The sequence below is a fragment of the Brachionichthys hirsutus genome, unplaced genomic scaffold (assembly GCF_040956055.1).
Source record: "Brachionichthys hirsutus isolate HB-005 unplaced genomic scaffold, CSIRO-AGI_Bhir_v1 contig_850, whole genome shotgun sequence".
NCBI classification, from domain to species: Eukaryota; Metazoa; Chordata; class Actinopteri; order Lophiiformes; family Brachionichthyidae; genus Brachionichthys; species Brachionichthys hirsutus.
In genome coordinates, this window is record NW_027180351.1 from 106,207 (window position 1) to 127,905 (window position 21,699).

A 21,699-nucleotide genomic window follows, 5' to 3' on the forward strand; every position below is an offset into this window, starting at 1 on the left:
TGTGCGGTGAGCGTGTTTTAATGAGCACAGCGGTGCAACTCTGCCATCTCTCTCCTCCTGTAGGATTCTGATTTCATGCAAGCACAGTTAAGTGCGCCGTGTATAATGTGCAGGAGCAATGCTGGCAGACTATCTGGTATTTGCATGGTTTTAAGAGTCACCCATGAAATCAAGGAGGGTTTAGAACATATGTATTTTCATACGTTGCCATATAGGGTGTGTCAAGATTTATCGAAGATATTGGTCAATGACGTCAGCTCCACTCATGCTCTTTAGAAGCTGCACGTCACCATCTTGATGCTCTGTTGCTGGGTAAACGGGGTGAAGAGTTCAAAGGTGTTCTACTCTGAACATCCAGGAGAGGAACTGTCAAAAGCACACAAGCTGCACGGCTGTACACTCTTTGCAGCTTCATGTGCAGTAGATAGAGCCAGCATACTCTGACATGAAACATGCAGGCATGCATGCAAAGAGTACACACACTCAGAAACACAACCTCTGCAGTCTGTGTGCACTCAGCATACAGTATATGCCAGCAAAGAGAATTTATAGTTTAAAGTACACTTTCAGATAACCTTTGGAATTCATTAATCTAATCCTCAAAGAGGATTTTTGATTTGTGCTAACTTTAGTGGCAAATTAAATTGCTGGGATAATCAGTAAAATGTAAAAGTAAGTTGGACATGAATGGATATTTTTCTTTTTAAGTGTTGTATAGTTCTACCCAAATCTCTCTTTGTCTCACTTTACTACTGTTCCAATGTTGTCCTCCTCCTTGTTGATGAAATGTGTGATGGGAAAAATTAAGAAGAAATGTTCATATTTATAATGATTAAAAAAGTGAAAATATTATATGAAAGATGTAAAATATCCTTGTGTATAATAAAATTGAAGAAATTTGAGATTATGTCACTTTTTAAGAACACTCATGACATTTTTATCCCTGACAGAATGATGACACAAATTGGTGTTTAAGATTTTACATTATTATAGCACAATGTCAGCTCCCTGTATTTCTCTCAGGACAGATGGTGCTGGATTACGTTTGTGATTTTCAGCAAAGATTAGATGGGAGAGCAGACGCACCCAGTGGGAGAGTGAGGGAGGCACCGCCGTGCTGTTATTGTCGTTCATAATATTCAGTTAGTCACATATAAATGAAGCTATTTTTACTTTTATTGATAAATAATATATTTATTACTAACATTAATTATTGCATAGTCGATGGCATGAGCCACTCTTTTATCTATTGTAGGTCCGTAATATGCCGCTAGAGGGCAGTCAATATTTATCGTGACTCCACCCAAAACCCCATGCATAGTTTATGGCCGGGCACTTCCGGTGAATCTTTCAAAGTAAAATGAATCATCCTTAGATTTTGTCACTTCGCTGTTGAAAAGCATTAACTGATGTCGTAGATCATAATATTTGGAACTGGTTAATAATACCATTAAATTGTTTTAATGTGGACTATCTCTTTTCGTTATAATTATCAATATCCATGTCTCCCCACGAAATCATTGGGGTTTTGGAAGTTTGCCTGAGGGGCCACGCCCAATCAGGGCTTCGCTCTTTTCTGATTGGAAGGTAAATTCTAGAGTTGGGCGTGATTGTAAACGTGATTGGTCTATTTTAAACGTCAGTCTGCTTTCGGGTCAATTCATTGGTTGCGTCACAGAAGATTAACGTGAAAACGCTGCTCTTTCAATGAACCTAAATGGAGACATATAGAGCTCTTTCGAATTTAGGGTTGTAAATTAATTTTTACAACATTAAGAAGTGTTTTTACTCGTAGCTTCAGAGATCTATCGATCATTTTTTTCAATAGTTAGCAGAAGAGTTCGGCAAACCCTAGGAGTATTGTATTTTGAATGAGGAAATCAGTTGATGCTAACGTTATGTAGCAAGCTAGCCTGATTATCCAGTTGTAAACTCCGCTATAATTACACAGACTGCTGTGCATTACACATTAAGGTAAGTATTTTTGAATTAATCCTTACGTTTATCACTATTTTTACTAATTCATAACGAATCTGTAACTGTGAGGAAGTCTTAACATAATAGACGTCAAGGGTTAGTAACCCTCGCCTTAAATCTAGGTCAATCCCCTCACCATGTCAGCGAAGGGCAGGAAAAAAGGCAATATCGACCGGTTACAACTGTTCATTTTCACCACAGGTTAATCTTCAGTGAAATCACAGCTACCTGCTGGATTAATCTTCCAGGCATGACCGAGTACAAGCTCGTGGTGGTCGGGGCAGGAGGAGTGGGTAAGAGCGCTCTCACCATCCAGCTCATCCAGAATCACTTCGTGGATGAATATGATCCGACCATCGAGGTGAGAAAGTCGAATGTAGCCGCAAAGAAAACATTTCATTCAACTATTTTGTGTTGATCAGTATGATTCATCCTCGATACTTGTTTCACTGAGTAAACCTGGCTCCATGGCTTAATTTAACATCCCCTGTAGAATCAAATATACTTAATTTGCAATTATTGTAGACTGTCAACAAAATGCAGTGAATTCATAATTAACAATGCAAACTGGCCTCGTAGCAAAATACCATATATGTCAAAATCATGTGAAAACTGCCTGAGCTGTGTAAAAGATTATTTAAACTTGCCTTTGGCACTTTTTGTAATTAGATATAAGAGATGATGTTGATATTCAAGCCTCTGCTTGTTCATTGCAAAGCATTCCAATCATTGAGTTCCTGTTGCTACACGATCAAGCAGTGTGACTGTTGTGAGAGTGTGGGAATCCGTGTGACGCAATTTCGCTGGCAGGCTTTACGCTTTGTAACGGCTTACAAGATCATGTTGTGCCAACACTGTGTTCTAGGACTCGTACAGAAAACAGGTGGTGATTGATGGAGAGACATGCCTTCTGGACATCCTGGACACTGCAGGTCAGGAGGAGTACAGCGCCATGAGGGACCAATATATGAGGACAGGGGAGGGCTTCCTCTGTGTGTTTGCCATCAACAACACTAAGTCCTTTGAGGATGTTCACCTCTACAGGTACAAGATGCTTCCTGATTCTAAATTGCACACCAGCATAGCTTAGCGATGCCCAGAGATTTTCAGATGGTCGAACTCTATAAAAGCTGCCTCCTCAATAGCAGAAGCTGCAGTGATATTCATCTGCAACTCACATCTATAGATGTGCAGGATGTGTTTTTATGGTTTTGCCGGGTCATTACAGAACCAAATACACATTAGCAGCATGGAAGAATGAAAGTGTTGCAGCACTTCATGTTCATATGCCTCTCCTCGTCAGAGAGCAGATCAACAGGGTGAAGGACAGTGACAGCGTTCCCATGGTGCTGGTGGGGAACAAGAGCGACCTGAGTACTCGAACGGTGGAGACACGGCAGGCGCAAGAGCTGGCTCGAAGCTACGGGGTGCCATTTGTGGAGACATCTGCCAAAACCAGACAGGTAAAGGGGCCAAAACCAGACGGGCAAAAGGTCCAAAAGGGAAAATTGGAACACCGGTATTTAGTTTGCACTTAATCCTGTATGAAGTGTGTTTTACAATGACGATTTTAATGATCAAGATGAACCAGTTTTTGATGCTGCATGAGACAAAACATGTTTCTGTTTCTGTCTGACAGGGTGTGGAGGAAGCGTTCTACTCGCTAGTACGGGAGATCAGGCGATATAAGGAGACCAGCCGCAGCAACAAGAAGAGCAAAAAGAACACTCAGAGACGTTGCATGATATTATAGCAAATCACCCGCACAACGCACACCAGCGGCATTTCTTGCAGCTCTTCATTCATGCTCGTCCCCATGCACCTCAGCGGTCACGTCGAAGACGTTCGGCACGGCTCTGCACAAAGTGGCAGACGCAGCAGAATCTTTTACTACTGTGACTGTTTCCACTGATGATTTGTCATCCGTTCATCGCTGTGCAGCGGCCATTTAATACCGAGTGTTAGGTTTTATTTTTCATTCACGGTTTTTTATGATCAAACTAGATACTGCAGTTTATAGTTATTTTATGTTCTTACCTATAATCTGCATTTGTGCAAACTTAACATCAGTTCAGGAAACAATTCTATCTCTGAGCGTTATTTGTCCACCCAGTGTTTTTTTTTTAATGGATAGTTCATCTCCTGTTGACGATTTAGGGGTCAAGGGTTTATTGCAGTGCACCGATGAACTTTGCACATCAGGTGATTCATTCAACTCAGATTTTCAAAATAATTGTATGGCTGAAATTAGTGTTTGGCGTGGTGACACTTGAATTGTTTGTCTGTGGACAGCTTACTTCATGAAGTCCCATGCAAAGTGTTAATTAGAAAACTCTCTTTTTTCCCCCCAGATAAGTATAAATGTTATTCACCCATGTTTTCTTTATCGTTTCCTCTGGAACGTGAAACCTCAATATTTAAAATTTTCAGACTGGAGTGATGGAATAGGAATAAACCAGTTTTGTTTTTATTGCAAAATTTGATTAGTAAAGGAATGTGGTGTTTAATCAGGAACAAACCAATGGCTGTCCGAAAATGATGGGATGAGCTCTGATGCTTGTCTCCCAAGTGTTAGCCCTGCTGTTGATCACACCGTATTCCAAAATCCAGTTGTAATGCAGTTTGATGTTAATTTTCACGATGTCCAAACAATGGTAATGCTACACTAACCAACCACGGCAAAATGTGTGATACTACATACTGTACTTTAATCCACACTGATGCATTTAATAGAGAATTATTTTAGAGCTGCTTTTGTTTAGTGATAATCACCCTCACCCTAACTGATCGATTGTTATATTTCTATTTTTGTAGTATCCAAAAAAAAAAGCTTTTACCAGTTTAAAACATCAGCATTAAGAAACTGCTCTTTGTGGTTTATGAAGGCTCAATTTCTTGACTTAATGTAGTTCCATTGTTTAAATATGGAGCAAATGTCTCACACTGACCACTATGTTGTCTTAATGCACTCTGCTGTAATTAAGTAAATATGTTTAGCTTCTATGTCTTATCTGGTGGGTTTTTTCCTTATCCAAGGTGGATCTTTACTGGTAAGGAGCAGTTAAGAGTAAAGTTTTTAGCTAATTGGTTTATAAGAGATAAAAAAAATAAAATTCTGTTTCCAATCAGTGAGGTGTTTTCTAGCCTGACTGACGGTAAGAGTTGGATAGATTTAGTTCCTCTATTGCTTTTGTGTTAACTTCCACATCCACGTTGATGTAGCTACTTGAGTCTAAATTCATCACATCATGATTTAAGTTGTTAAAATCAAGATCATCATTCATCACGGCCCAGAAGGAATGGAGTGCATTTTGATTTTATTTTTTACAAAAAGAAACCACTATCAGTTTATTCACATTACAAAACCTAAGAAATGTGATACATAATATGCATTATTACAAGCACAACGTGTAGCAAAAAACAAAATACAGAATACAGGATTCTGAAAGTCATGACTGACGTCACCATGCGAAGCGAGACACCAGCTTGCTCTGGTCATCCAGATCTTTCTGAACCTTCTTCCTCATGTAAAAGATTGGACAGTCCCGGCTGCAGACGAGTCAGGAGGGACAGGATTACCGAATGCCCGGACAGACGTCTGGACGGAACAGTTCTCACAAATATGCGCTGTATAGTATTTACCTGGTACAGAGCACATCCTCGTGAAGGGAGCCTTGGCACCGCTGACACTGAGTCCACAGACGGGAGAAGCGTTCCTCCAGTGTGTTCATGTGATAGATCTATCAATTTACAATCAAAAAACGTGAGACATGGCAGCGAAAGGCAGATGTTAAACCCCCTCCCAATAGAAGATTCATTCATAAATATTGAGCAGATGCCAGATTATGGAACAGGAAAAAAAAATAGATGGACAGCTGGACAGAGAGATAGATAACTATTCAACCAGCACACTAGTTCAATAGTCCAAACTACATTATGTAACTACATTTGATTTTAATTTACAAGAGGCACTCTGCTGCATTTAATGTGCTCAGTGCATTAAAAAAATAAAAACAAAATTGGGGTCAATTCTGGGGTGGAATTTCTGAAGAGCCACCAGAGGGGGGTGATGATCGACTGACTGATAGCTGTAGCTCCCAATACAGCGTCTTGTATTCAGACAGTCGATGAGCATCACCGCGTCGGCAAAGTTAAGATCAGAAATGGAATGTTGCCTACCTCTTTCTGATACAGTTCAGACTCCCTCTTCTTACAGAAATCACACACAGCCGCTGCAAAGACATGTTAGATGTTACGCAAGTGAAGTGGCACTTGGTCTCAGGGAGGAGATAGCAAAGCAGTAAAATAAAAACTTCTGAGTGCGCGCACACACACACACACACACACACCATCCGTCTTTAGCACAGCTTTGCAGCCAATACAGGTGCTTCTCTTCTGCGCAAACGCCATCAGCCCACCGACCTTGGAGGTCAACACAGTCTTACAGCGCGTGTGGTCCCCCTCTGAAATGTAGAAAATCAACAATCAACAATAACTCCATCGGCTCATTGGGCTGAACTATAGTGTCTTCGTAGCCTTACTGAGCAGGACGCTCTCTGCCTTGCTCTCTCCCAGGATGGGCTCAAATATTCTCAGCAGGGGCTTGGACAGCTGTTGTTCTAGGTAGTATTGTGTGTCAATGGGAATTGTGTTCTCCAGCACATAGATCGGGTCCTAAATCAATGAGGGGGAAAAAAAATAATAATAATCATGCTCATCGTTGGGATCAGGAGGATAAAACAAATGTGCTTATTTACAGACCTCTGACTTCATGTATGCCGCTGCCCCCTTTGCAGCCTTGATGATGACATACGGAACTCTGTCTCCCAGGTTCGGAGCGCTGCCGGCATCTCGTTTCCTCATTCTACGAAATGCCGATATTAAAGAGTCAGTTCACGCAAACATTTTCTTACAAGAGTGTGATTTGAATGAAAACGCCAGCGTGGCGGTTCTTCTGGTGCTCAGACCTTTCAGCTAGCTCCACATGCGCCTGCTTGGCAGCGTACTCCTGGGCGTTGCGTGTTAGCTCCTTGGTGATGACCAGCTGGCTGATGTCAATGCGGTTGCACAGCAGGTCTGAGATCACTTCTTTAGCGTGATCCACAGCGCCCTGGGGATCCCTGACAAAAAAAAATAAAGAAATCATTATCATTAGTAGTTAAGTCACATTATTCGGATAAAATTAAGAAACGGATGAAGTCGCACGGCAAACTGCACATGGCGTTTGTGAGGTACCTGTCTATGAGGATTCTCTGCAGACAGGTGTTGATGAGGTTAGCAACCAGAGGGCAGTTGTCTCTGCGGACAGTCTCGATGCCTTTGCAGTCCATTTTGTCATGCGCGTCAGCGCTGGAGGAGAAGTAGAGGCCTGCATAGCGCTTCTTGTTGATCAGCAGGTACGGGTAGTACACCTACAGAAGGGAGCAGTACAAACTTTCAAAAGCTGAGCGAGTACTCTGATTCTATTCTATGATTCTATTTGGGTTTGGGAAGAGAGAAGATGAATCTTTAACTTCTGCCTGGTTCTCAGAGACGGATTTAGTCAGACTTTGGCAACTACATGCATGAGCTTTATCGCTGAGGTACAGTAGTGAGATTCATCCACACTCCAACCATCCCACTTTAAAAGAGATAATATAATCACAATGTCCAGCGGTAAGATATGAAAGACTGACCTTTTCAAATTCCAGTTTAATGGGCGATACGAAGTGGGACGACACCCACTCTGCTGCTTCCGTCCCGATATCCATAGCCTCCCTCACCTTGGCAACGCCAAGTTTAACCATGACAGAGTCTGTGTCCCCATAAATAACCTTCAAAACGGGGGGGAAAAAACCCAAAACATATAGCACCAAACTATACACACAAAGAGAGTCCTCTTAAACACACAGCAGCCTCCATACCTTTATTATTACGCACAGAATAGCTGACCAGCAAAAAGGAAATGCAAAATGTATTGAAGTACAAATGGGCGAAAGCCAAAGGCATCCATCACCTTGGCATCGGCCTGGTAACCATTGGAGATGGTGTACTTGGACTCCAACAACTGTTTAGTTGTCTCGATCATCTGTCTTCCAAAACCAGTGACGCTCTAGAAGAAGAGGAGAGATGTTATGCTCCTCGCAACATGATCTATTCTACGGTGTTTCTATTTCAACTCTAATCTTTGCTCCACATTTTAATGAGTGTGCTCCAACTTCACATCTGTGTAGAAGAAAGGAGCGCATCAACAAAGAATCGACTGATGTCTGAGCCGATCTGTGCTTAGAATGGCAGCCGATTACGCAAAAGACCTAGAAGCCAAGTCCTCACCTGCGAGATCTCCAGGCAGGGCAGTTTGCCCACTTGGGCACCTGTGAAGCCATAGACGGAGTTTGCGCTGATTTTAAGGGCCAGCTGCCGTCCATCCAGAACCTGCCTCTTAAAAGGATCGGTCTCCTTCTTTAGCTCTGCTTTGGCCCTGCAGGAGGACAGTAGAAGAAGCTAATCAGAAATGCATGACTGATTTGACGGCACACCAGAGCACCATTCTCCATTTCATCCCATCTGTTTGGAACAACTGGTTGGCTTCCTCCAAACTTTGCGTGAAATGTTTGCAGAACACATAAACCAGGATTTACGTCAAGTTTATTTTTAAGGAATGATGACTGCGAAGCCATCTGCCGAATCATTTCACTCCAGTTCGGATTTATTTGGACAAACCTCTTCCTGGCGGACAGCAGGTTCTCCAAGATCTCGGGCAGAAGTCCTTTTCTCACGGAGCTCTTCACAAACTTATCGCCAGTTGGAGTTTTGATGAAGTCTTGCGATGAGAGACTTGAAGACACACAACAAATAACCAATACATTTTTTTTATAGAATTGGTCAATTTGTCAGTTTCATGTAGAATTCTTTTTTGCGAAGTTCAGGTGGGAAATGAAAGTTTGACAAAAAAAACTAATCACCCAAGTGTTTCCTCTGAGCCTTTCTGTAACAGAGTGGTGTAGCACAGATTGTGGGCCATCATGATGGACGGATACAGGGAGGAGAAATCCAGGGTGGCAATAGGAAGGCTGTAATATCTGCACAGAACAGGAATAAAGAGGTAACGGAAAAAAAAACATGACGAAGCAACCCCATGTTCTGCATGCAACAGATGTGCTCACCCTTTCTCCGGCTCAATGACAGTCGCCCCAGTGTAGTCTTCTCCTCCTTCTGTCTTTACAACAGGCATGACCAGGTCCTGCTTCATGGCCTAAACACGAACGGACAGTTCCCAACCTTACATCCCAGAGGGACTCGTACTGTAACTGTCCTTGTCTAGTCCCAAGCATTTTCCCTTTGTTACCTGTCGAAGTAGCTGAGAGACAACTTTGATCTGCTGTCCCCTGGCGAGCAGATAAGTCAGAGGCACACCCGTTACCCTGGCCATCTCCATGTAATTAATCACACACATCAGCTTCTGCAGCAAACGCAGCGGCAGGTAAGCGTCTTTCAGGCAGTAAACGGCCAAACGGCGACGCGTCTGCTCGTTGCCATTCTGTGATGCAGGAAGGAATGATGAGAAAATAGAGTCTACTCACAGACACTGTAGTTAAATGTTGATTGTGGTGCAGATGAGAGATAACGGGTTACTATTCCTCATACGAGGCTACATTGTTTATGCTTTACCTGCAAATCAGTGATGATGGAGTGTTGCACATCCTCCTTTTGTTCTTGCAGAAAGTGGAAACTGACAGCATTCAGTGTGTAAGAACGCAGTTTATAGTCCCTGAGGAGAACCTGAGAGAAGCACACCAATCGGCATCTGAAAACATTCTCACCTAAGCAGTGCACACGGAAAGTGGACCGGCTGCGACTAAAATCTGACCTGCAGCAGGTCAAACTGAACCCGGCCCTCCATGTTGATGATCTTATTCTCCCTGCGGCCCATCTGCTTGCTCTGGAAGTTTAGTTCTCGCAAGACTGACTTGATAGTCCGTATTCGGCCAAGATAGGGAAAGTAGTTCACCTGCACATAAAGTAATGTTTTCCTGAGTAAAATGGGGGAAAGGAAGGAATGTCTTCCTCTAAGTAGAATAACAACATTTTCCTACTTCAATTATTTGTGTGCATTCCTCTCAACCTGCTGACAAACCTTGAACTTCAGCATTACATGTTGTGTTTGCGTTAAAGAATGTGCCTCCATCTAACCTTTAGAGCAGCTGCCCTATTGAGCAAATAGGGAAAGTCAAAGTTTTGGATGTTGTATCCAGTGACGACGTCCGGGTCCACCGCCCGGAGAAACTCTGCCCAGCTCTGCTCATAGAGGAGTAAAGCGAGACAGCGATTAGACGGACGAACAGCAAAACATTGGAAAGAGGAGGGAATGCCTGTGGATATTTGGAACAGTCGAATGTATACCTGCAACAGCTGCTTCTCCTGCGTGAAGCACAATATCTGCGAGCCAACAATGCGGGCGCAGGACTGGAGAGTGAACACGGTTCGGATGAAGGGTTCCGTCTCGCCCTGCCGCTGCACCATAGACGCTATCTGAATCACGGGGTCTTTGTCTGCTTCTGGAAAGATTCCTGGAAAAAGATGACAAAGACCGGAGTCAGGCTCTGCACGCTTTGTTCTTCATCAAGTAAACAGAAATGCTACGTTATGGCTCGCACGTTGCACAATAAAAATTCCAAAGAGAAAGTAATGCACACCTTTTCTTCCCGCACACTCAATATCAAAGCTGAGCACCCTGAGTGGTGCGATCCTCTGCCAGTCTCCCTCTGCAGGGTGATTTATAAAATCTGTCCAACCCACATCCAACTCGTACTGACACAAAGACACCTGAAGGACGAAAACAGGGAGTGAAAGGTCATCAATACGTGAATCCCTGACGTCAGTAAGAAGGTACAACAAGGGAAATTCATTGCTGTGCTTGTGTGGCAGAATCACAGCCAGATAAAGCCATGAGGTAGAAACTAGACCTACCTTGTCTGGGCGGAGGCAGGTCGGAGGATTTATGTCCCCTAAGCCCTTCTCTTCACGCATTTTGTATTTGCCTTTGGGAAGTTCAATCCAGCAGCATCCCACCACTTTAGTGTCCACCATAAATCTGTCAAAATAAGAGATGGTCTTCAAGCATTAATATATCTTCATTGCCGCATTCACTCTTATTTTTGTTTCAACAAAACACAAATGTGTAGCCCCTATAGACCGTTTTCAAAAAGCACAGTCACTCACCTTATCTCAAAATCTATGTTGGCCTCATACGATTGGTAACATTGCAAGGGGAAGGGTCCAAACTTGAAGCCCTGTTCCAACAGCCTCTTTGCCGGGGCAATGAGACGGGGCATTGCCATGGTTATCCGCAAAAAATTCAAACGACGCTTCCCATGGTAACCGTACATGTCTATAGGAAAAATAACAAAAGAAGTTCAACGCTTAGAATGATGCTAGAAGCATATTCTCTCAGCTTTATTATGCTGCATGTAAAATGATAATGTGTGTTTTGAAACTACATCAGTTTAGTTTATAAGATTTGTAGTAAGACCAGCTGCTTTTGATGCTGTTTAGGATTCGCTCATTTGTACTCACTCTCTTTGCAGGTGATGTCCACTGCCAAAACTGTGATGGAGATGTTGTCCTTATTAGATCTCATGTCTCTCAGGACAACAGCGTTTAACTCTCTTTGAAATTCACCCAGGTAAGCAGATGTGAATCCTTTTCAAAGACAGCAACACGAGGGAAGCATAGAGGCTTTAAAAGACAATTCAATGATCCGTTCAAAAGATGGAATATATTCAGCTGTAACGTGCATATAGAAGTATTCTGCTGAGAGAAAAATTAACATTAACACCAAACAACTATTTGTTAAATAGTTTTCATATTCAGTTATATATTGACTTAATAACGTGAAAGACTCACCATTTGGTGCAGGAACATAAAAGTAAGGGGCAAAACCGTGGATGTGGCAACACACACTGTTGCCACTGTCTGTCACCCCAAACATTCTTATGATCGGGACATTTCCTTGTAACTGACCGGGCATGCCTGCCACCGTTGCTCCTTCATGGGACAAAAAAAAAAAAAAAAAAAAGATGAGAAAATGAAAATCTTTTTAAAAGTCTTATCGGAACAAACAACAGCACTAAATCTCTGCAGTCTTAGTTTTGCGATCAGCAAAATTACCTAAATAATAGTCTAGATCAATCTGCTGAAACACCAAATTGTCAGATGACGGGTCCAGCGAAGGGGCATCAGGCCGCCGCCAACGAGGGTTAAGGTCCGCTGAAAAGAGGTCACCTGGGAAAAGACAGGGGTACTTTTTTATAGTAATGAATGTAACCAAGAGCCACATTACATTAATTACTTACATGGACATTCCCTGTAGTTGTGTTTGTATATGACAATTATAAACACCAGTATGTTTCATGCAAACTTTCATTATGTTGGACTTTTGACAATGATGCTTTATTGCATTGGGTTTCGGGTTTCAGACGCGTGTAACACCCACCTACAGGAATGACGTCATGGCCGGCCTGCCCCTCTGTATCCTCTGCATCCATATCTGCATCATCAAACATTGACAATTCTTCTTCGAACTGTGACGGACTGTCCTCCCATTCACCAGCTGTTTTGCCCCTCTTCGCCTGCGACGCCCCACTCACAAACGAGCCGCCGTTCCGTCTTTTAAAATCCATGGCTACACTGAAACACTGAAAGTAGAACAAGGGGAAGGAGAAGGGGAAGCGAGGATGATCGCAGAGAACATCTTAAATCAGAACAAGATACTTACATTGTACTGCGTAAACTCGTTAACATTTGTTTTGACAGTCAATACATTACCATAAACCTCAAAGACGAGACACAACAGAAACGCTAACATACTTGTAATCTGACTATATGTGAGGTACATGTGGTGAAATAATCGCAGAACAGTCTGGTTGACATGGTGTAGTACTATCCACATAGTGGATTTGTTAGATTTAAAGAACAATAACACAAAGGCAAAGCATGAATAAAGGAGTAAAACATCCGAGACAGAGCGCACAAGGACAGACTGAACTGAAATCCAGATGATAAACTTGAACGTTTTGCTGTAAACGTGACAAGTTTATGGGCGAAATATTACATTAGCCAAACAGTCATGTGCGGTAATCACTCGACATGCTACACTGCAGCGTCAGTAAGCTATGTTGTTTGTTTTCAGACTTGTCTCCAAGCTATTTTGTTGTTTATAACGCGTGTCAAAGCTGTAACGTTATGTAATATATATTAACCTCGATGATTAATTTTGAGTTATTTTCCGGATAAAGCAGAGAATGCACTTGATTTTGTAAGAACTATGTTGGAGCATCCAGCTAGCAAACCCGATTGTAAACACGAAGTTTTCTCGCGCCAAAAGCTGATCGCAACAATCATTGGAATTAGTCAATTAGAGTGTAAAATATCAATGCAATGATCAATAGCTGGTACGTTTAAATACCTATCAGCGTTTCTTCTCGACAAACGCTCCCGCCAACTTCTTCAGTCTGTGAACGTTCGCCAACGGAAGCGCGGAAAATTTCAGTTTTGTTGACAATGACGACACAACCAAAAGCGGAAACTGTATGGTAGGTTCAGGGGAAGTGACGTCGACGCGACCCTCCTCTTTCGTGGGGGATGACGCGTCCAATCCACGGCAAGCCCTTTAACCTCCGCTCAGCCAATTGGGTCTCTCTATTTACGAACGCGCCCAGTTCCTGTCGCGTTTTCTACAGAGGCGGGTACAAGAAGCAGACGTGAAGCCAATGGGAAGGAAGCTCATGAATAATGTAAGAGCAGCTGGGGGCCCTTGCCCATTCAAATGCCCCGCCTCACTGCTACGTCATAGGCTATGGTTGTCCAGTACGGACGACCGAACCAATGTGAATCGCTGGCACGTAACTGAAGCCGCCGCCCCCTTTTCCTCGCTTGTCTGCTGCTGGTTTCCTCCTTAGGGATTGACTGCGACAGATGCCAATGTGTGTACTGTAGTTCATTTCGGACAAGCCAGGACGAAACCGAAGGGTGAGTCGACGTTTAGCTTATAAACTCCACAATGCCGGTTGTCGTGCCTTCAATGGGCCCGAGCGCGCACCATGACGCCGTGTCTGTCCTGTTGCAGCCCGGTGCCTGCTGGATGTCACGTCCGCAGCGCAACTCGTTAGAAAATACAGATGGCAGATAATGGCACTCAAATTCAATACAGGTGTCGAATTTGACTACATTTTACTATATTTACTTTAATGATTTATTAATTTTGTTGTCTCTCTAAGTATCACGTCAAACTTAAAAGCTTTTAATAGATGCTGGTGGATCACCTATTAAACAGTGTTGTGCACTGGAAAGCCTCTTCCTCTCAAGGATGGAGAATTCACCTGCTGCTTAATTTACACGCGAGTTAAAGGAACAAGCGTGCACAGATTATGAATGATGCACAACTAGTTTAGAAGCTGAACACATTACAATATGCAAAATGAAATTCTGATTCGGAATGGGGGGGGGGGGGGGGGGGGGGGGTTGAACTTAGAAATAGCATAGAAATTAGAAAGCCTTTATTTTCTTTGAATAGTGGCTATGCAAAGAGATTAGGAGCGCTGCTCCGTCCGGTGCGTAGTACAACATACAGTTCAATAATGTTTACATCAGTTGCATATTAATAAATGAGTGCAAATGAGGGGAATGTTATTTAAGAATATGTTTACAGTCGTCGGTAATCAGTCTGGTGATCTGGTTTATGGGTCTTTATGGCAACAAACAATCATGTGTGCCCTTTTACTTCCTCCCCAGTCAGTCAGTCGGTTCCTGTGCCAGGAGTTTGCTCCAGCTCAGTGGAGTCTTTATGAATGGTGTAAGAATCCTCAAAACTGTCAACGAGGTTATTGTGAAAGACCGTTTCCCTTCTGGACATGTGCAACCCAGTGTTGTGCACAGGTTCATTCTCTTCACATGTCTCAACCTCACCTGATTGCATCACATCAGAGCTCAACAATAGCCAAAGTGCGAGTGACTGGATCCTTATCTGTACATTCGGCCATTCATCCGCTCGCCCACGCCACTCTCTCGCACAAAGTTGTGCCATCGCTGCATCTTACAGTCAGGAGAAACGCATTCCTCCTTTGATTACACTTTATGAATCTTTCAGCTAAAAAGGAGACGCTTTCGTAAAAACTCCTTCCTTTCGTAAACTGTAGACGTTTTCTGATGCCAGGAGTTACAATGGCATGTTTGTAGGTCAATATTTATATACGAGAGTATAACTGTACATGTGTCTATATACATAGAGGCAGTAGTAATAGTATCCAGAACATGCCCTTTGATCATCTGCAGAGCAAATACCACAAACATGAAATGGCATTTCCCATGGTTCAACGGGTGGACAAAATATTGTGCAAAAGAAAAGCATGCGGTTTGCTAAAGAATTGAGACGGGATATTACATCACAGTATAATGGAATAGTGTTCTGAAACAGGAGGCGTGGTTTCAGAATAATACGCATAATGGGCGAGGAACTGGTAGCGTTGTTTTTAAAAAAAGGTGTCATTTGCACTTGAAGTATTTTTTTTTAATAAATTGAATTAGTGAAATCAAGCGCTACAACATGGGTTTCAAAATGCACACTGTTAAGATGAATGTATTGTGTCTACCCAGCATGCCGCTGGCTCGCAGCCTGTCCGTCACATCCCTGTCGGGGCTGGAGGAGTGGGACGAGGAGTTCGATCTGGAAAATGCAGTTCTTTTTGAAATTGCATGGGAAGTTGCTAACAAAGGCAAGTGTGTGTGTGTGTGTGTGCGTGTATTCGTTCAGCCCTTTTACAGTTAGTGACATTAAATAATGTATTATTATTATTAGATATTGTTTAAAATCACTGGGTCATTTCTGCAGAGAGATTTCTGTCATCGACACAATCCTTGATCCGGTTAAATATAATCACACGCCTGTCCCTATTTTTACGTGCGTCCGTGTGACATGTTTGGTGCCTGCGTGAAGTCGGAGGCATCTACACCGTCATCCAGACCAAAGCGCGCCTGACCGCGGAAGAGTGGGGGGAGAACTATTTTCTGGTGGGTCCCTACGTAGAGAGCAATGTGCGCACTCAGGTGGAGCTGATCGAACCCACCAACCCCACGTTGAAGAGAACCATTGACAAGATGAACGCCAGTGGGTGCAAGGTACTGCTGGACGTGCGCGGCAAACACACAGACACGCTTGAGTTCAGTCTGTTTTAATAGCAGTCATGTCAAGGACTACGCATATTTGGCCCCGCCCTCTCTCCTTACTACGTCTCGTAACCCTGTGACATTTCCTTGTGAAAGGTTAGACGTTATATCTGTGTCTCCCTGAAAGACACGCACCAGAAATAGATGACTGTCCTCGTGAGTGTGCTAATTTTGGTCCTTTGTGCTGTGTCACTCTGGACATGTTCTCGAGTGGAAGAGCAAGGCGGAGTAGTGCTGGCGGAACTCTTTAAAGGGATAGTGCAGCCCATTTCTATAAAGAGTCACGCCACCTTTTAGTCAGAGCACGGTTGGACCGAAGATGTTCATGTTGTGGTATTTCATTAGGTCAGGTCTGCACGCTCGGTTGAGTAGTTCTGTACTCGAAGCAAGTTCTCTCTGATTGAAACAATTTGTCATCAATAAGGATGTTTGACTGTCGGATCGAAATGTGTTTCAGCCCATTTATCTGTAGAAACAAGACAATGAGTACAAAGATCAGTGATACTTAAATTAAACGGCGACCCTTATGTTTTTTTTTTTATGTTGTGAAATAACGATGTGCTTGACCACCAATTGCAAAACGTTTCTCAGGTGTACTTCGGGCGGTGGCTGATCGAGGGCAGCCCCTACGTCGTTCTGATCGACGTCGGCTTCACCGCTTGGTCTCTGGACACCTGGAAGAGCGAGCTGTGGGACCTCTGTGACATTGGCGTCCCGTGGTTTGACCGCGAGGCCAACGATGCTGTGCTGTTTGGCTTTCTGACAGCCTGGCTTCTGGGAGAGGTCCGCTCAGATTTTTGAAAAATAACGAAGGAAAATAATTTCTATTTAATAAAAAAAAATAATAATAATCAAACAAATAGTTTTAGCTCTTTGGTGTCAAAAGGAGAGGTTGAGCACGGAACGATGAGGGATTGTCTGGGTGTCGTTTATGTTGTAGAAACATCAAAACATAAACATTGGAAAAAAACTTTATTCCTAATTATACGTTGCGGTTTCTCCTAACGCAGTATGCAGCTCAGTCTGAGGAGCCTCCACACATTGTGGCCCACTTCCATGAATGGTTGGCGGGTCTTGGACTGGTTTTGTGTAGACAAAGGCAGCTTCCCGTCGCAACCATCTTCACCACTCACGCCACACTGCTGGGACGATACCTGTGTGCTGGAAATGTGGACTTCTATAACAAGCTTGCAGAGGTATTTGTGGACATTTGCTTATGCAGGAGTGCAATTTAAAAAGACACTCAATAATAGAAAGAGGCTTTTCAGCTTGACTTTGGTTCCTGCTGCAGGACTGGCAAACATTAATGCAATCAAACATGTTTTTGACATGCAGTTCTAACCTACTGGACATTCGGCTTGTCCCGTAGGTTGTTATAATACTTTATTTAAAAAATGAAATAGAAACTTCATCATGGCATTTAGTGGCGTCTGTGTCCTGTTTGTGTCTCATCCAGTTCAACTTGGACAAGGAGGCGGGCGACAGACAGATCTACCATCGCTATTGTCTGGAGCGTGCAGCGTGTCACTGCGCCCACGTCTTCACCACGGTGTCGCAGATCACAGCCATCGAGGCCGAGCATCTGCTCAACAGGAAGCCTAGTATGTGGCCGTTTTGATATTCAGGAATTTCCTGGCTCATTTCTATCCTTGCTCCTCATTAACCGGTGCAGGGCAGTTAAATGTAATTAAATTTTTTTTTACTCTGGTGCATGCTGTTCTTAAGGCAGCTCTGCTAACATCATCTCTGCCGTCACACACAGACATCGTTACGCCAAATGGGCTCAATGTGAAGAAGTTCTCTGCCGTCCACGAGTTTCAGAACCTCCACGCTCAGAGCAAGAGTCGGATTCAGGAGTTTGTCAGGGGACACTTCTATGGGTCAGACACTTCACATCACAACTCAATGTTCATGCAGGACTGTTGAGACTAGAACTGAATATTTGTTTTAGAGACAAGAGTGGAAGAAGTAGCTTTTTTTTTTCTTAGCATTCTAAATTGTGAAATAACTGCTACACAGATTTTGTTTTGACTTTCAGACACCTTGACTTCAACCTGGATAAGTGTTTGTTCCTCTTCATTGCCGGAAGGTACGAGTTCTCCAACAAAGGTGCCGACATCTTCCTGGAAGCTTTAGCCAGACTCAACTATCTGCTGCGCGTAAGTGTGTCTTGATGTCAAGCAGAAGGTTTTATGTGAATGAGAGAGAAACAAAAAGGTGAATGCGAGATGTAACCCAGCGATGGACGGCCTTGCTGTTGTAGGTCAACCACAGCGACGTGACGGTTATTGCGTTCTTTATCATGCCTGCTCGGACAAATAACTTCAATGTGGAGACCTTGAAGGGCCAAGCAGTGAGGAAACAGCTCTGGTAAGCTCACGGAGAATTAACGCTGTGAACCGGGCAGCCAGAGTGCTAAACTCATCTATGACATGTTCACCGAGAGTCTTTGTAGTTGCCTTGTTTTAAGGTTATGTTCTCTTTATTTGTGTTCCTGGCAGGGATACTGCTCAGACCGTGAAGGAACGCTTCGGAAAGAAACTGTACGAGTCCCTCCTAGTGTGAGTAAGACCCGTAGACCTAGACGACACCGCCCATGACACCTGCATACATATCTTGGAAATGAATTCCCAGCTGGTAAAACATTAAGCGTCAAGTTTCCTGCAGCCTAAATCAAGCTTTTTTTTCCCATCAGAGGACAGCTGCCAGATGTTTCCAAGATGTTGGACAAAGAGGATTTCACCATAATGAAGCGCGCTATCTTTGCCAATCAGAGACAATGCCAGCCTCCAATCTGCACGCACAATATGCTGGAGGACAGCAGCGACCCCATCCTCAGCTGCGTACGCCGAATTGGCCTCTTCAATAGCTCTGCTGACCGTGTGAAGGTGGGCCAGTTGTCGGCGCCGCGATGCAGAGCAACGGACGATCATCCTGGCATGCTAGAGTTCCTCTCGCGTCCTAAATTGAACTATCAATGCTTTAAATGAGTTTCTGCTGCGATCGTCATGCCAAACATTTTAAGATTGCTGCAGAGATAACTTCATACAATCTGACTCTGAAAACCGAGGGCTTCTCCTCTGTTTAGATTATCTTCCATCCGGAGTTCCTTTCGTCCACCTCACCTCTACTTCCAATGGATTATGAGGACTTTGTCAGAGGCTGCCACCTTGGGGTCTTCCCCTCTTATTATGAGCCTTGGGGCTACACACCAGGTTTGACACATTGATGAATGACCTGGAGTTTTTATGTGTTGAGCTGTATTGTAGAATATTAAAGCCTCACTTTTTTTTCCTGTTACCATTAGCTGAGTGCACAGTCATGGGAATCCCATCGATCTCTACCAACCTCTCAGGTTTTGGCTGTTTCATGGAGGAACTCATAGCTGATCCCTCTGCATATGGTGCGTTTTCTCGCGCGTTATATTCGAAATTCCCAGTTATTCTCCAATTTTGTCTTGAAGTGATAGCCATGGATAATTTTCCTTCTTTCCTCATTACGCTCTCTCCTTTTTTTGCAGGTATTTACATCCTGGACCGGCGGTTCCGGGGAGTCGACGAATCTTGTGACCAGCTCACTTCCTTCCTGTTCCAGTTCTGCAAGCAGAGCCGACGCCAGCGGATCATCCAGAGAAACCGCACCGAGCGTCTGAGCGACCTCTTAGACTGGAAATACCTCGGCAGGGTGAGAAGAATCCCAAAAGGGCCGCTCCATTCCATGTGGAAACTCAAAGTTGGATTCATGTTGGTTGTCTTGTTTCTGCGTTAGTATTACATATCCGCCCGTCACATGGCCCTGGCTAAAGCCTTTCCTGAGGCCTACATGTATGACCTTCATGAGCCCACCTCAGTAAGTGAATTACTGATTGCATTCATGCAGACGTGTGCCACTACTTGGGATTCTCGTAACATTTGGCTCCTCTCCCCAGACCTCAGGTTTCCGTTATCCACGACCAGCCTCTGTGCCTCCTTCTCCAGCGCTGTCCCGTCACTCATCCCCGCACCACAGCGAGGCCGAGGAAGACGATGACGAGCGCTACGACGAGGATCTGGAGGCTGAAAAGGACCGGGTGAACATCCGCCAGCCGTACACCCAGCCCTTCAAGAACAAGTCCTCCGCTGCCCACGTGGCCAATGGGAACGGCAATGGAGTGCCGAGTGATTAAAAACTGAGACGTGTGCGCACATACGCTCAATCGTGATGAATATGCTAAACCTCACTGGGGAAACCTGATCTGTGCCAGTTTTAAAAGTCATCCTTGCTCTCAAAAGCTTTAAAGCTTAGATGAGTGCAGGTGCAGGCGAGTGATGATTCGCTCACTGGGTTATTGTGAAAAAACAATTGCGTCGCTGTCAGTGTCTTCCTCACCCGTGTCATACCATAGAATTTTACAAATGTCTGTTTTGTAATGATTTTAGTTGTATCACTAGCGTAAACCCCGGTTTTGGGTTTTGTAGTGTACTAAAACTAGATAACATAGGACTGGAGCACTGATTTAATAACAGGAGTCTTTAAACTCCATTTGCAGGGAGGTCGAAGTATAGGAAACCACATTACTCTCCTTTTTACCAGCTTGTCACCAATGCACACTAAAAGATTGTCATTTTTTTAAATGTGGGAACGGTATTATTTCAACTAAACATCCCCTGCCACCTCTATCGCTGCACAGGCGTGAACATCCATCTGCCGATGCCATGAATTAGAGGCTCTCTAAATTAATGAAGCGAGCTCACAGCTCAACAATAGGTCACTGCGTATTATTGTTTACTTCTCAACCCGTCACAAACACAAGCCTCTTGTCCATGAGCTGGTGATTCTACCAGTACAAGTAGTTCTGTTATATTGGAGTTAAAGATTTGTCTGTGGCAGATACTTGTATCTCCCACACATGAATATCCACATCAAATCAATCTACATGCATAAATAGTTGTACTCATGTACCGGTACTCGCCCTTTTTACGTCTTGTGGCGTTTTCTGCTTCCTTTCAAATGAACATGTTCACCAAACGCAAACCAGGATGGATAGTAAATGTAGATTGAACACAGATACGCAGTCGTAGCAAATAGAAGCAAAGAAAAATATGGTTATTTTTCATATTCAAAACTGTGTGTGTGTGTGTGTGAGATTTAGTTTTCTTTCTGCACCTTACTGTATCAAAACCTTTCACCCACGAATAACCTCACACACTCCATGTGTGTCTGATTGTGGGCTTGTGTGAACATGGTTAATACTGGCAGGTATTTATTATTGAAAGGAATGAAACGGGGAGGAAAAATGAGTGCGTTCCGAGTTGGCAGCCATGTTTTCAGGTCAAGGGCAATAATGAGTGTTGGAAAAGGAGCGCAGCTATTCGTCTGTCATGGATGAACGAAACGGTTTTACCAGGCTTGTTCTCACACTCCTTGTAATGGTTTTAGCTTTTGCTGCACCAGATGAACTTCAAGTGATATATAGCTATAAAAAATAAAAACTAGTGTTTTACAAATGATTTATTTATTGGTGGCCTTTGTCGTTAGTTT

General features: G+C 43.5%; 3 protein-coding genes across 3 annotated transcripts; 2 read left to right on the forward strand and 1 right to left on the reverse strand.

Annotated features, from left to right (window-relative positions):
* The first annotated feature begins 2,224 nt into the window (after positions 1–2,224).
* LOC137913911 (GTPase KRas-like) lies at positions 2,225–5,068 on the forward strand. Its single transcript, XM_068757532.1, has 4 exons — positions 2,225–2,338; positions 2,843–3,021; positions 3,281–3,440; positions 3,617–5,068. The coding sequence occupies exons 1-4, from the start codon at positions 2,228–2,230 to the stop codon at positions 3,728–3,730; spliced, it is 564 nt and encodes a 187-aa protein (XP_068613633.1). The 5' UTR covers positions 2,225–2,227; the 3' UTR covers positions 3,731–5,068.
* A 215-nt stretch (positions 5,069–5,283) lies between these two features.
* Positions 5,284–12,638, reverse strand: LOC137913908 (DNA polymerase delta catalytic subunit-like). Its single transcript, XM_068757529.1, has 26 exons — positions 12,452–12,638; positions 12,127–12,240; positions 11,863–12,003; positions 11,533–11,658; positions 11,179–11,347; positions 10,927–11,050; positions 10,653–10,782; positions 10,360–10,526; positions 10,150–10,254; positions 9,827–9,967; positions 9,628–9,738; positions 9,305–9,496; positions 9,123–9,211; positions 8,922–9,038; positions 8,680–8,793; positions 8,290–8,437; positions 7,973–8,068; positions 7,653–7,790; positions 7,213–7,388; positions 6,945–7,097; positions 6,739–6,841; positions 6,519–6,651; positions 6,327–6,440; positions 6,157–6,209; positions 5,620–5,717; positions 5,284–5,526 (listed from the first exon to the last, which is right to left on the reverse strand). Exons 1-26 carry the CDS (start codon positions 12,636–12,638, stop codon positions 5,439–5,441), a joined length of 3,327 nt encoding a protein of 1,108 aa, XP_068613630.1. The 3' UTR covers positions 5,284–5,438.
* A 1,220-nt stretch (positions 12,639–13,858) lies between these two features.
* On the forward strand, positions 13,859–21,668 carry LOC137913900 (glycogen [starch] synthase, muscle-like). Its single transcript, XM_068757521.1, has 16 exons — positions 13,859–13,986; positions 15,610–15,728; positions 15,950–16,131; positions 16,771–16,962; positions 17,190–17,375; positions 17,636–17,780; positions 17,942–18,059; positions 18,218–18,338; positions 18,443–18,549; positions 18,681–18,740; positions 18,875–19,067; positions 19,268–19,394; positions 19,487–19,582; positions 19,700–19,863; positions 19,948–20,028; positions 20,108–21,668. The coding sequence occupies exons 2-16, from the start codon at positions 15,611–15,613 to the stop codon at positions 20,342–20,344; spliced, it is 2,127 nt and encodes a 708-aa protein (XP_068613622.1). The 5' UTR covers positions 13,859–13,986; position 15,610; the 3' UTR covers positions 20,345–21,668.
* The last annotated feature ends 31 nt before the right edge of the window (positions 21,669–21,699 follow it).